Source organism: Struthio camelus, chromosome 3 (genome assembly GCF_040807025.1).
Source record: "Struthio camelus isolate bStrCam1 chromosome 3, bStrCam1.hap1, whole genome shotgun sequence".
Classification (NCBI taxonomy): domain Eukaryota; kingdom Metazoa; phylum Chordata; class Aves; order Struthioniformes; family Struthionidae; genus Struthio; species Struthio camelus.
Window position 1 is genome coordinate 140039216 of NC_090944.1, and position 14669 is coordinate 140053884.

General features: G+C 46.4%; 1 protein-coding gene across 3 annotated transcripts; it reads left to right on the plus strand.

Annotated features, from left to right (window-relative positions):
• The first annotated feature begins 9 nt into the window (after nt 1-9).
• CHGB (chromogranin B) lies at nt 10-12417 on the plus strand. 3 transcript variants are annotated; one of them, XM_068940560.1, is made up of 5 exons: nt 10-124; nt 5160-5203; nt 6588-6681; nt 8899-10661; nt 12021-12417. In XM_068940560.1, the coding sequence occupies exons 2-5, from the start codon at nt 5201-5203 to the stop codon at nt 12102-12104; spliced, it is 1944 nt and encodes a 647-aa protein (XP_068796661.1). In that variant the 5' UTR covers nt 10-124; nt 5160-5200; the 3' UTR covers nt 12105-12417. The 3 variants fall into 3 exon arrangements, with proteins under 3 accessions (XP_068796661.1, XP_068796660.1, XP_068796662.1); XM_068940559.1 differs by lacking the exon at nt 10-124 and adding an exon at nt 811-1031; XM_068940561.1 differs by lacking the exon at nt 10-124 and adding an exon at nt 1115-1223.
• Nucleotides 12418-14669: the final 2252 nt, after the last annotated feature.

The window sequence follows — 14669 nt, forward strand, 5'->3', positions numbered from 1 at the left end:
GCAGGAATCGTAGCCGGAGTGGCAAGGTGGATGAGGTACCTGGCTTCGCCCCCTGGCCTTAAAGGCTGTCTTCTGAAACCAGCTTAAAAGGGGAGCTTCAGTCCCTGTAGCCACAGATGATGCGGTATGTAAGTGTTCCTAGAGTGCTGTGTCCTTGTGTCCTGCTTCACGTCTTTAAGGGTATATGGTTACAGCAGCCTGCTGCTGTCGATGGACACCGTCATAGTTGATACGCAGAGCGATAACAGGGAACACCACTGTGACAGATGCATCATCCTCCATGAACAGTAGCAATTCGAGGGCTCCCTGCCTAGAAAAGAGCGACTGAAAAAACGCACATAAGTTGGAGATGGCCCCGTAAGAGTTAATAGAGGGAAAGACAAAGTTAAGTCCTGGTCTTGCAAGGGCTTGGCCTGGCTCTGAATGGGGCTGGGGGGAGCGGTCGGGCTCGCTGCCCTTCGGCTCTCCGGTCCAAGGCAGGAGAGCGGGGGCCGTTCAAGCCCATCCGGCAAGACTTGGGAGCCGGAGCGAACCTGGAGAGAGGAAGAGCAGACAGGCGGTGGGAGAGGGGCTCCGAAGAGGGGCGGTTTCCTCAGCAGAGCCGAGAAGGCAGGAGAAACGCAGGGGGCGATTTCCTTGGGGGGGGGGGGGGGGGCTGCGTTACTCCACCTGTTGCAGCAGGCTGCCTCTGCCTGGCGGGGCGGGGGGGGGGGAAGGAGAAGCTTTTACCCCGCAGCCCTGGGCGGGGGACGGAGCGAGGGGGAAGGCGCTCTCGCTTGCGCAGCCGGGGAGGGAGCCGGCCCGTGCGGCGGGGCAGGGGGCGGCGGCGGCGGGCGGCGCCTCGGCCGGGGGCTCGCGGTGACGCAGGCTGCCGGCGGGGCCCCTCCGCCCGTCTCCCTCCGCCCCCGCTGCCCGCGTTTAAATAGCGGCGAGCGGCGGCGGCCGGGCGAGCCGAGCCGAGGGGGCAGCGGGAGCGGCAGCGATGGCGCCGCTGGCGCTGCTCGGCCTCCTGGCGGCCGCCGCCCTGGCAGGTGAGCGGGGGGCGCGGGGCGCGCGCGCGGCCGTTACAGCCGTTGGAGCCGTTGGGCGCGCGCCTGCCCGCCCGCTCTGCGCTGAGGGGAAGCGGCCGGGGGGGGGGGGGGGGAAGAGGCGCCGGGCGGCTCCGCAGCCCGCTCTGCGCTGGAGCCCCCGCCAGCCCCGGCGGTGACGCCATCGGTGGAGAGGTGATGTCACGCCTGCCAGCTCTACGTCAGCGTGGCTGGCCCGGGGTCCCGGCTTCGGGCCGCTGGGCGGGATGCGATGCGGGGCCGTTAAGGCGGGGGAGAGACTCGTTCGGCGGCGGCGGCGGCTCGGCTTGGGGCTCGCGGGGGAGGTCGCGGGTGGGCCCTGGAGAGGGGCAGCCGGTGGTCTCCGCGCCGCGGAGGGGGGGCTGCTGCTGCTGCTGGGGCCGGGGCAGCCCTCGCAGCGGAGGGCTCGGCCCGTTGGCCTGCGCTGCCCGCCGAGAGGACGATCCGCGCTGAACGAGAAGCGACCCTTTCTGTCGCGCCGCCGTGCAAAGCCTCGGCCCTCCCGAATCCCGGTCAGGAAGCGCCTCTAGGTTTTGCTGGACAACTCCGATCGCTGGGAGGTGATTTCACAGTAGCGAGCCTGCAGCTCTAACGCGCGCTTCCTTGCACGCCGCGTTAAACGTTAAAGCTAAACTGTGGAATTAAACACAACAGGATGAGACAATCGCATAGCTTTGTACACCTTACACGTGCTGCACGATTTCTCTAAACCCGTGTAATTCCGGGTTGAGTAGTGCAGCTTTAGGTATGTTAGATGCCTTCAGACGGAAACCTGTTGGGACTTGTACAGAAACGTAGTGAAGCTACAAAAAGCGATTGTCCTCAAGTGTCTTTATTTGTAATAATTAAAGGGGGGGGAGGGAGGAGGAAGATGGGGAGCGACCCCAACCTAGTGCAGCTCATCAGACTTGTTCCACAGACCTAGCAGGGTTTCTTGTCAAATATTTGTATGTGTTTATGCCATCCAGCTGCTCAAATTCTTCTCTATGCCCGTTTTGGCTGTTTGGCTTTCACATGTCAACCAGAATCCACAAAGTGACCGTACTGAGGAGTTTGCGTGGGGGTTAGGAGTCAGCTATAACGTTAACTTCAAGAACTTTCTAGTGTTCCCTCTTCAGACCAAGTTTCCGTGATCTTTGCTCTGAAAGGTTTCTGCTGAAATTTTGATCAGGGATGGCAGCAGTACTGAGTCATCAGCGTTAATGGAAAAAAAGCTCTGTGGGGGTTATAGTAATAGGGACGCACCAGAAGATTTGCTCGGTCTTGGAGATGCAAGTAAAAGCCATGTGGATTTGTCCTGTGTTATTTTCACAGGTGTAAAGAACTGGTATTTCTCACCCTCTTTAGTGACCCTTGTTAGTTCTCGGTATTTCTGCAAAACCAGATGATGTGGTGGTAACGACCCAGGCAGGTTTGGCTCGGGAGGTGGACGCGTACCTGTGGCTTTGTTTTGCAGTCCGGTTCCCCTTTATGGGCAGGGGGTTTTCTTCTCTGGACGTGCCCTGCCTTGGTTTCCGCCGCAAAACCCTGGAGCTGTCGCAGCGGCCGCGTCCCTGCTTGACGGTGACCTGTGAGTGGGGTGGGTGCTCTGCAGCCCGAAGGCGTCGGCAGTGCCGGGGCAGTCGCTTCACCCTGCGTGTGCGTGGAGGAAGGCAGAGTGCCCTTGGCCCGCCTTCCCCAGCTGGCGGCGGACCTGTGGGGGAGCTCTTGCCAGCCAGCGGGAGTTAGTGCTGCCAGCACCGGTGTAAAGTGGGGCGTGCTGACTCCCCGAGGGCTTCCTATTGCGGCTATAGCGTGGCAGCTGCCTAGCTGTATTATGTCAGGCTCCGAGGTGGATTTGATGTTCCTCTTGTTCCTCCAGGCAGGGTTCTATGACACATGTCCCATGTTCTCGGTTTCTCTTGCCAGTGTTGCGATAGCCTAATGCTTCCTCTTTGTGCGCCTCGGCTTTTGCTATTGAACTTGCTTAATGGTCGTTAATCTCTCTGTAAACCTTCTTGGAGAGCCTGGAGTTTTGGAATGACAGAGCAAAGCTAGTCAGCACAGCCTGACTCTGAGGCGAACCAAAGTTGGCATCTCTAATAGCACAAAGACGTTTTGAGGCTTGCCTGTTCTGCGTGTTACCACATCAAGCAGATGCAACTCAAAGGAGACGTGCTGTGGTGGGATCGTTATCGTGGACGAAATTGGATGTTTGCTTTTGTGCTTCTCCTCATTTCTCCTGGAGAAGCGGCAGGAGCCTTGTAAACTAACCACGGTGAGCAGAGGCAATGGAGCGGGTCATCCCCTCTGCTTACGCACGAGCGGAGGCTATAAGCATCTCTTGCCCTAGGAGATGTGGCAGGAGCAGTACCTCCACCCCTGCGGGATGTGGAGAACGTCTTTTTAGTGGATAACATGTAGAAGGGACTTTGCTGCTGGTATGTACTTCCTTATTCTTCGTGCTCAGACGGATGCAGGCAGGTTAGATTGCAACAGCATCAGTACTGTGGTGGTGATTTGCAAACTAGGTTAGTAAATAAAGCATGCTAAAGCCCGTCTTCGTCAGCACCGGAACGCTAAAAATGGAGAGGTTTGGCTGTATATAGTGCCATCTCCCCCGTGTACCACCTGGTGTTCTACGGAAACGATCTGGTAGGGGTGTAATGCTATTTTTAGGGGAATCCCTTCTGTGGTATCCAAGTGTGGGATCCTTCTGTGGTAGCAGTTGTACACGTAGAGGAGAGGCAGGCGCTGGAGAAACATATTCCTTGCTGCGTCTGTGTCTTGGCAGGAGGAAGGGGCAAAAACAGAGGGGGGTAGAAACATGAAGTGTTATTACTGTATTGTGTCCAGTTGCTACACACAGTCGATGCTAAAGGGGATGCCTCCTTCCTCTGCAGACACAGCAAAGCGCAAGGCTACGAGCTCCTCTCTGCTTTGCCGGAAACTTCCTGAGGGCAGTCTCGAGTTTTCCTGCTGTGGTGTTAGGGTAAACTGGCCCCCATCACCTCCGTAATCTGCTGTGTGCCCATCTGTTACAGAAGATCTTTCACTGTTGTAAAGCCCACCAAAGCAGCATTGTAGAGAAGGTGATATTTGAATTTAAAGCGATGGTGACTTGTGTTAGAACCTCAGCATCCTGCCCAGAGCCGTTTGCTCAGGTACCGTGACTACACGCCATGTGGTAAGTCCGTGGAGCAGTGGCACAGTAACCCTTGCCTCTGTGCGCTCGTATGTGGCTGCCAGACTGACTGAACTTCGCTTCTGCAGATCTCCAGGTGTATGAGAATCGGCATGGCTTATTAACGCACAGCAGCCAAGTTTATTAACCAGTAGGAGATCTATGGCAGAATAAAGCAACACAAAGGTTTCACTTGTAGCTTCTTTCCAAAAGAAATGACCTTGGACCAAGTGCAGTAGAGCTAGCCCAGGGAGGTGCTAAATACCCCAAGTGCCCTCAGGACAGAGGGAGGGACTGGCTGGGCCACTTCCTTCCCCTGGGATTTTTTTTCCACTGGGATGTAATTTTTTGCTCATCTCTTTTGAGAAGGGACTGCTTGGAGGAGACGTTGAATAGAAGCGTTTCTGTACCTTCCTGGCTCTGTCTCCTTTCAAGGAGCCTCCTGCTGTCCAGGTGAGACAGGATTTCTCTGGTAGGATTGGGACAGTAGCTGCTTTTCGGCTTGAAGATAGATCTCCTGTTAAAGAAGTGAACTGAGCTCCTTGCAAAAGCCAAAAGAGGTTTTGAAGTGAAAATGGGCCTTGTTTGTTTCCTCTTCTTTTACCACCAAAGATGCATAACTCTGAAGACCCAACTTGCTGTAAAGCTCTGTTCTTGGAATTTGGGTGCTGCTTTCTATTTTTGTGGTGCAGGTTCTTTCTAAGCTGGAAACGTCAGCATGCCTCTTCTCACGTTAGGCTATGGCTTTACACTGCTCACTCTTCTTGAAGAAGAAAAGACGTAACGCAAATGCGTCTTGTTCAATTGTCCCTGCCAGCCCCGAATTCAAGCAAACGGTCTCATGGGGCCAATTTGACGGAAATTTCCTGTCAGTGATGTTTATGGTCGTTGCTAGGATTAATGTCTGCAATAACTTATTTTTCTTGTAGGCGCCAGTGCAGTTCCAGTGGAAAAAGACCACGTTGAAGAAATGGTGAGTAGCTATATGTCAAAGCAAACGTCAGCAAATAAGTCACGTGTTCTCCGCTGTTCTGGCTCCAGGTTTGTTTTTAAACTCTTGGGATAATGATTTTTTTTCCCCCCCTAAGGGTAAACTCTTAAGGGATCATCACTGATGTGGAACTCGGAGTCCCTTTAGCTGGTAGAAGATACCTATGTGTCTCAGTGCGTTTGAAAAGGGAAGTTAGCTTCTTGAATCAGTTTGGTACTCTTCAAATTGTACGTTTTACAGCTGCCTGCAAAACGATCGGCAATATTACTCAACAGTGCATGTACTCAGATTGTAAAAAGTGAGATGGCAAATTTGAAAAAAGGTGAAATATTTGGAAATACCTGTGGCTAGTAAGTACGTAATGAACTTTAAGGTAACCCTCAGACCTCTTTCTTTGGAAACCTCTTTCTTTCTCGACCTATTTGAGGAAATAAATGCCATTGGATGCTCTCGCAATCTGACATCAGGCCCTCTCCAGTGGTTTACAGAATGATAATTCAGGTTAGTAAACACCTGCAAATAACTGAAAACTGTTAAAAGACAGTCTGCTGCGCAAATATTTCCTTGTCTGCTCCCTTCCAGTCGCCCAGATTGTCAGCCAAAGGAGTGTGGTGTGCCACTAGGGATCCTGTCACTCGTGATGAGAAACTTCAACACCTGAAAATCATTTTGCATTAGTTTGTACAGAAAAGCTCTTTTAATGGGAGGTTAGAGTGAGAGGTGGTTGTGACACCTTTCGAAATCAATTTCTTCTCCTTCTGGAAGACTCTCCAGTTAAACGTCAAGTACTGAGGGAGGCAGGGCTTACAGCACAGACAGATGAAAAGGTACTTGGAAATCCTCAGAGTAAAATCCTGAAATACTTTGTGAAGCATCCATCTTTCAAAGACTATAAAGGTGCTTTTCTTGGTTTATTGGCAACCCAAGTAATACTTCTGGTAAGGCCTTGTTGAGGCAGGTTCTAAAGGATGATGCTCGTATATCAAAGGTGTCGATTATTTTTTGAAAGGTCCCACCCATTACTACATTTGACTCGTCTTTGTACTGAATAGGTTGTTTAATATTTAAAAAAAAAAAAAAACATACAGCAGGAGCCTGTTACCTATGCAAAGAAAAGAGGGGGAGGGAAAAAGAGATAATGACTATCCTGCCTCTTACTGATGTACAAGTAAGGAGCAGAGTGACTGACTTGCCTAAAAACACAGGAAGTTCTGTTAGAGCTGGGGATTACTCAAAACTTGTAAATATTAGCTTCAACTCCAACCGTAAACTGGTCTTCCTCACTGTTTTATTGCATCATTGGCCAGAAGCAGGATTTCCATTTTCACTATGACAATTTTTTTTTCTTTGTTTTTGTTTCTTCTAGGTAACGCAGTGTATAGTGGAAGTTCTCTCCAATGCTCTGTCAAAGCCAAACGCGCCACCAATTAATCCTGAGTGCAAAGAAATCCTTAAGAAGAGTAAGTGCAACGTTATCTGAACTTGTGAGAGGAATTTGGTAGATACCACTATTAATTTTATAAACAAATGTTCTCATTTCGCAGGATAGAAGCATTCATCATTTTAGTGCCATGTATAACAATAGTGTCTCGGAAGTTAAGTACTTCATGTTGTTGTTCATGATGTGCCGTTGCTTTGTCTTGCAAGACAAGACATTGTCTTGTCTTTTATAAGCTCATCATCCCAATGTAAGGGTCAAAGAACTTCAAGCTTGTCCGTGTTGTTGCCAAGTGCAAATAACATGAATAGTAATTTTTTCCCCTTCCCCTAATCCTAGAACTCTGATTTTGCAGCGGGTCATTAAGTGATTCATTTCTATTTCTAAGATCAGCCTGGGGTTACATAAGCAAGTTAGGAGGAATATTCCTGCAAAATACACATTTCAGCATTAGACCCTCCTGTTGGTAACTTTGAGAAAGTAAACCTGCAAATGGATTCTGTCTCGTGTGAACTGGCAAACTGTTATTGCAGCCTGTGTGAATCTGGTGCCTCCTAATTTCAGTCTGAGGATTCTTACTGCCTTCTGTTTCCTGTCTCGCCCAAAGAACAAACAGCCTTATCTGGTACCATCAGCGATTCGGGGATTTTTGGCTAATACTTGCGTGGTTCTCTGTACTTAAGCCATCTTCAAAGTCTGAGAAAGTAGGTGATCTGTTCAGCTAGCTCAGGAGATCAACAAACGTGTCTGGGTTTGGACCAGATGCTGAGCCCGTTCCAGAGCATAGGAATTGGCTTCAAATACCTTCCTCTTGCATCAGTGAGGCTCCTGTGCCTGGTGGCAATTGAACCGGTGCCTGGCGCAGCGGATGGAGTCTCTCAAATAGGTTGTAACCAGCCCCGAAACTGAAGTTTGTGGCACTGATTCAAGAGCCCTGGAGATGTGCATTGAAAACTTCTTTTGGGAGTCCTCAGTGCCAATGAGCTCTTTCCTACAGCATGGCGTTTAGCTGCGTCGATGTAGATGTACGAACCTGTTTGCGTGCTTGATTACTGGCTGTAGCGAACCGTGGCCAAGTTTGACACTAGGCAAAACTGCAAAATCTACATACTTCTTCTCTGTCCAGTATATGATTTATATGATTACAGAACAACAAACAGGCTCTTGAGCTGACCTGCCAGCAGAAGCAATAATGAAACCCATTCTTCTGCTTATTTGTAGATGAAATTATGTATGGCCCTATTAGAGTAATTGGAAAGAGGGTGGCTTGCAGGACTTTAGGAAGACGTGTAACATACTTGAGATATTTCATGAGGACGTTCTATACCAAATGAACAAGTGGTAATTTGTATCTAGCTCAGGCCAAGTTTTGAGGAGATAGCGACTACTGCCAGGCGTTAAGCCTTATGACACTGCTTTAGTTTCAGATAAAGCTGTCTGTTGTCCCGCTTGATAAATGAAAACACTGGAAAGAGGTTAAGGACCTTTTTTGCCCTTGGACAGATCTCTAGGAATACCAGCTAATGAGAAGATTTTCAGAAATAATGAGCTAACTTTAAGTATCTGTGAAGCTATTTTCTGGACTTTTAGGATTTGTGACCTCCTTCTGATGACACTCAGACCAGACTGAAGCAGAAATATCTTGGACATATACTGTTACTGTTGTGGTCAGAGTCAGACCACAAAATTTAGCATTTTGGAACCAGTGGAAGGTGCATGATTTTGATTAAACTGCTGCAAAGGGACAATTTTAATTCATTTTGGTGTAATCCATTTAGAACTCCTAAAATTTGATAAAAGCATGTTTATGCCATGCCTCAGACATTTTTGAGTAACTTGAAATAAATGGTTGGCATTTTTGGGAATAAGTATAGGTGCTAGTTAATGCCCGACTTTCCAAAAAGTGACCGCAACTGTAGAGCTCATTGATATTTTGTTTTTAATGGGAATGAGAGTTTAGTTCTAAAAACAGTAACTATTATAAATACATACACAAGCCAAAGAGGAAATATAATTCTGGAAATTTCAATGGAAAACTTAAAAGACCAAATTAAATGAAAATTAACACTTTTTCAGACAAACATTCAAAACGGAAGACAATGACAAGCTTTAAAAGCAGAGTTAAAAAATTAGTTCTGTCCGCATATTTTTGCTACTTTGGAAAGCCAGTCATCTATTTAAACTGAAATGCTTCAGCAGAGAATTAGAATACTTCATTAAACTACTCTTGTTATTGTAGGTGGCAAAAATGACAGAGATAAAAATGAAGACAAACAACTGGAAGTGAGGCATTTGAAAGACCCAGCAGAGAATGAAAAACATCATATTGGGAGCGTAGAGAAAGAACAAAGTCAGACTGAAATGGAAACTAAAATACGTATGAAAGGAAGCGATGAAAAGAAACTTGGTCGCAAGGAAGATGAAAGCATGGAAGACGAGGAGGGACACGACACATCTGTTCATGAGGCTCGTGAAGACAGACTCCATACAGAAGAAAAGGAACACCATCAAGAGATCAGAAAAGAGGATGAGAATAGTTACTACAGTGCAGAAGACGGCAAAGAGAGTAGGCATCATGGTGAAGAGGCTGAGCGTGCTGTTCTCAACAAGAAGGCCATGAGCACAGAGGAATTCCCTGATGGGAATGATCAACATCCCATGGGCCAGGGGGATTCAGAGGAGAGAATGGAAAGTCTTGACAAAAGAATTCAGGAAGGTGAGGAGGGGGAGGAAGAAAGAAGTGAAAAATACCATCATGAGTCTAAGGAACGTGATTCCTCCCATCAGCAGGATCGTGAAGAATCTGACGAGAGCGAAGAAGCGGCGGAGGAAAAGCAAGCCTACAAACCAAAACGTTACTACAGGAAGCACAGAATGGGTGACGACTCTGAAGAGAAGAGAGGCCATAGTGGTGAGAAACTAGCTGAGGAATCAACGGAGGAGGGCCGTCTCGGGGACAGAGGGAACCACCATCAGAAACACCACCATGAAGAGTCTGAGCGGCATCATGAGGAGAAGGGAGGTTATCATGGGAGGCGTGGCTCTGAAGAGGTGGAGGAAAAGAGGTATACGGGTCGGGAAAGTGAGCGCAGGGAGGGATGGCAGCAGAGTGAAGAGAGCAGTGAAGCGCAAAGTAAGAGGCGTCTCCACAGTGAAGAAAGTAATGAAAAATGGCATGAGGAGAGGAGACACCATGATGGATCACGTGAGGCAAGGAGACACCGTTCTGAGGGAAGGACGTATGGTGGAGAAAGTGAGGAAGAGCTGGACAGGTATCACAGTGGAGGCAGCAAGGAGGAGCAGCAGCACCGTGGTGAAGGAAGACATCGCTTGCAGGACAGCGAAGACGAAGAGACACAGAAACTGGACATTAGAGAGAGCAAAGGGCATGTCAGAAGACACTATAGCACTGAGGACAGAGATAGCGCAGAGCAGCAGCGCTACTCTGGCAAAAGTGAGGAGGAGAAAGAAGTAGCACAGAAGCATCACAGCAGGGATCAGATAGAAAATGAAGAGAATATGAAGGAAGGAAGATATGCAGAGAGGGAAGAGTACAAAAGCCATCTCCCCGCAGAGAATGAGAAGAGAACCACAGCATCGTACAGCCCTTTCTACCCACTACTGTGGTGGAAAAGCCGTCACCTTGAGAAAAAGGACAATGCGGGAGAGCAGCTTCTGGAGAGCAAAGAGGAAGTCAGACCCACCCTGACTGAGAAGAATCTTTTCCCTGAATATAATGACTATGACTGGTGGGAGAAAAAGCAGATTCTGAAGGCTCTGAACCATGGACGCACTGAGAAGCGGAATCCTGGCAAAATCAACAGATTTGATAAGAAAAGACAGTACAACAGGATGGATCAACTTGCGCAACTTCTGAATTATAGGAAGAAGTCGGCTGAATTTCCAGAGTTGTATGATTCTGGAGAAGAAGACATGAAAGAACACCACATAATCAGGAATGACAAAGGAAATCTGAGCCAGAGGCCTCTGACAGAAGAGGAGGTATGTGTAGGTGTTTCTCTGAAGAGTTAAAGGATGCTGATGCTGCACACGTGAGATGCACGTTTCTAAAATTCATTTCCAAGACTGCTGATAAACTGCAAGTTTAAAAATAAAAGTCACCTTAAGAGCTAGATCTTCATAACTTAAATTTTGCTTTCTCTGAATGAACTCAGTGGAGCTATTCCAGGGCAGTTTGAAGAAGGAGGGGGGAAAACAAAAAATCACGTGTCCTCATTAGCTCCTGTCTGCTGCAAGACAGGAAGAGAAAGGAGATTTTCTTCTTCTTTGGGCCTCCCCTCTCCCTCTAGGGTCTTACATACATTCAAAACAAAGATACGCATTGCAGGAGGAGCAGAGAGGTAATTAGCAAGTACCTACTGGTGGTTTAAATCATACAGCTGAAAAATGAGTGCAGATTTAGAGTAAAATTCAGCTGTCCGTTGACCTGACTTCCTGACTGTAATTGCGGAATAGAACCTGGCTTGCACTTGAACGCCTGCTTCACGCACGTTAGCTGCCATGTATACAGATCCTTTTTATGCTGGACTTCCCATCACGCTTTAGTGTCTAGGAAAACAGCGTCTTTGCTCATCAGCTAGACGCCTGTCATATACGCTGCTGTATCTGTTGCACAACCTGATGTGGACTGGGAGTACTGGAGAGGCTAATGGGAATTTATATACAGGCTAAACAGGGAGCAAGTCGTCACGATAAGCAGGAATGGCTGTTTTCCCCAGCATCTATCTGGTAACGTGGGAGAATTTCTTTTATTGCACACTGTGCCTGTTATTTGTCGTAAGACCAGAATCATTGTGAGCATAAGGCTGTAGTCTTCCAAGGGACCTTAACCTAGACAGAAGTGACTTCATGCTGCTAGGGCCAGCAGCTGTGAAATAGCAGGAAGTCACTAGATAATGGCATTTTAAGGCCTACAAAAATCAAGCTGCAATTAGGTCCTACTCTGAGTATTTTCAGTATTTTCCCCAACCCTAGTTCAGTAAAAACAGGAAATCGAATAAATCTCCAAAGGATGTGCTGCAAAACTATTAGTGCCTGCACCCCAAAGACAACGCAACCAAACCACAAGATGCAGTCGCGTGGGATTTGGTCACTGCTGAATCAGATACCACTGTGTTCAGTGGACTCTGCTCAGAATTTTTACCCGGGTAAGGAGGGCCAACACCAGAACTCCCTTCAAGTTAAGACAAATAAATTAAAAAAAATACTGAGAAGCTGCACAGAACCAGTAAGTAGAAGGAGATGTCTGCTCGAGGAACTGTCCTTGTTTCTAATTTTCATGGAATAAAACAACATTGCCAATATTGTTTGATGGGTGAAATGTTCTTTCTCTTTTTACAGGAAAAAGAACTGGAAAACCTGGCTGCTATGGATTTAGAACTGCAGAAAATAGCTGAGAAGTTTAATGACAACAGGAGAGGCTGAAGATCTGCTTTGGCCTTTCAAAGCTAGGTGTAGCGGTACTCACAATACCTGTATCATGTGGTAAATTCACTGCCACTGGATTGTTGTTTGCCCTAAAACCAGGAAATACTATTTACTGTCCACTATAGTGTAGTGATTTATACAGCTGAACATGTCTTTAATTTGCTATTATGCTATTGAGAGCTGAATAGCATGAATTTTAGTATAACTTTCATGCAAGGCAGATATTTTTAATATGCTTGTGAGAATAATTGTGTTTGTGTTCTTCAGAAATATATTTGTCTGAGTTTGAAATAAAAACATTTATCTTGGATCAAGCTTTTTCCTTCCTTATTTGAGTGACTGGGGTTATTTTAAAATAATTTGTGGGCGATTAATAGAGTGTGTGCAAAACATTGAAGTGTGGTTCACCAATACTATTCTTACAAGGTTAAGAGGAACTTGTCTGTGCTTCTTCTTTGCCAGTTAGCAAGAGCATGAGAGGTAAGTAAGAATCCTGATACTTGGCCCTAGTAACTCAGAAATGCCCTGTGAACTATTTATTTCTGGAAATTAGCCATTAAAGTAGTAAAGAGGTTGCCTCACCAAATGGAGGTGTGTTAATTTCAAAAATATGCAGTGCTTCAGAGTTAACACATTTGGTAGCTGATGGGTTATGCCACTCATGCAGATTAAGCGGTGCCGTTAATTTAATCACCTAGTGAACAGGTGCTTTGCTAACATGTTCTTTTGGCTTCAGACAAGCAGGTGGTGACAACAGGGTTATAGAACCGGTGAGTTGCATTACAGCAATGCAAACTTCACACAAGCCAAGTTTCTCAGCAAACAATAAGCTGAGGCTGGGGTTGGCTCTGTGCAATAAGTTGTATGATTCCTCACGGAGAGTGGTGAGTGCTCGGTGGAAGCAGCCATTTGGTAATCCTACAGCAGTAAAAGAAACTATCCCATAATTAGTTTCAATTACTCCAAATATCTGGGGTTCAATTACATTTAACTTACTTACCGTTTTTTTTTTTTCTGCTGTGACAGTATCTTCAGTTCCTTGTATAACACTCACAGGGGAGAGATGCTATACATGGAATTCAACTGAGTCACAGATCATTAAATATGCAGCATCTCTCATCCCAGCTTAATCCATTTAATCCACTTGATTATTGAAACACAAATATACTCTCGGATTAACTGCAGAGTATTTGTGGTTTTGCCTTTGAAGCTGGACAGTACAATTTAAACAAAATAAGAGTATAAGATGCATAACCTTGTTCCAGGAGATGAAGCAGAAATCGTATTTTTAGCTTCTGACTCATGCATCCCTGGTTACCTGTAAATTTGGTATGTAGCTTTAGTGAAACACAGGAATGGAAGGCTTGATAACTATTTATTTCTTCTTACCCGTTCCAGAGGCTCATGTTTTCAGCAAATTTGTCTGGAGAAAGCAGTTGTATGTTTTGTTCGGGGATTACAGACAGGAATAAAAACAGCTCCCTAATCACTAAGTCCAGACCAGGCCCTAACACGGCTAACCATCCTCAGTATATTCTAGACTCTGTCACTGAAGAATTTCAGTTGGCTGTTGGGGGCTGGGTCCTGCCAACTACTAGAGGAAGGCCTTGCATGATGCATGCTTTCTCTCCCCCACTGCCCCCCCCCTCCCGCCCCCCCAGCCAGATTTTTCCTGAATTTGTTACTTGCAGAAATATAAGACTCCCTAGAGTTTCAGACAATCATAACTTGCATTTCATCATTTCCCTCTCCATTACAGTCTTCAGGATATCACTGAAACTTATTCACATGTTTTAATTAAAATAGAGGCTATGTTACATCAAGATGCGCTTTCACCACTAATTATCTAGAAAATATTGTTTCATCATATCATGATACAATACAAGCTTGAAATATCTTATGTGAGTTGCTTGATACTTGGTTTCTTAATATTTTTCATTGTTAGAAGCATTATGCCACGTTTTAAGATTACGGGACAAGATTCAATATTGAAAGACTATTAGTGTTGATATAAATGAAATTAAGCCAGTTTAGCTTTGGTTAAAAATAACTGTCAGTGTGTTCCAATACTGTTTGCTTTCTGAAGCTGCTTTTCTTATTATGGAAATGGAATTTTTTTCTTAGGTTATTAAACATCCATCACAAGAAGCAGGAGTCCAAACACATGTTGCTTGCTTAACCTAACACTGTGCAAGTTTTACACCTTTAATAGCGCTGTAAATACGACATCCAATACCTACCAGCTCAGTGATGTGGCACAGAAGTACCTCTGTTTACTTTACAGGTAAGGAATACTGAAAAAGAAGCTAACTGCTGCCTCAGTTTAGTCTCCTGGCTCATTCTGAGTTCTTAATTGGCATGTCTTTCACTAACTTGCAGCCTCCTATCCATCACTCTAATCTAGGCTGTCTCAGAATCCCATCACATAATGGGTGTTGGCTCCTTTAAAGTCCCATTCTGCCTTCAGTAGGCATGTGCAGACATAAAGAAGCTGAGAAATGCTGCATTAAAAAAAAAAAAAAAACTCCATTAGTAAAAGCCACACATCAGATTTCTATTCCT

Coding starts and splice junctions, on each gene's coding strand:
- CHGB (XM_068940559.1), top strand. CDS start 983: ATGGCGCCGCTGGCGCTGCTCGGCCTCCTGGCGGCCGCCGCCCTGGCA. Junction 5,204..6,587: donor AAGACCACGTTGAAGAAATG/GTGAGTAGCTAT, acceptor TGTTTCTTCTAG/GTAACGCAGTGTATAGTGGA. Junction 6,682..8,898: donor CAAAGAAATCCTTAAGAAGA/GTAAGTGCAACG, acceptor TTGTTATTGTAG/GTGGCAAAAATGACAGAGAT.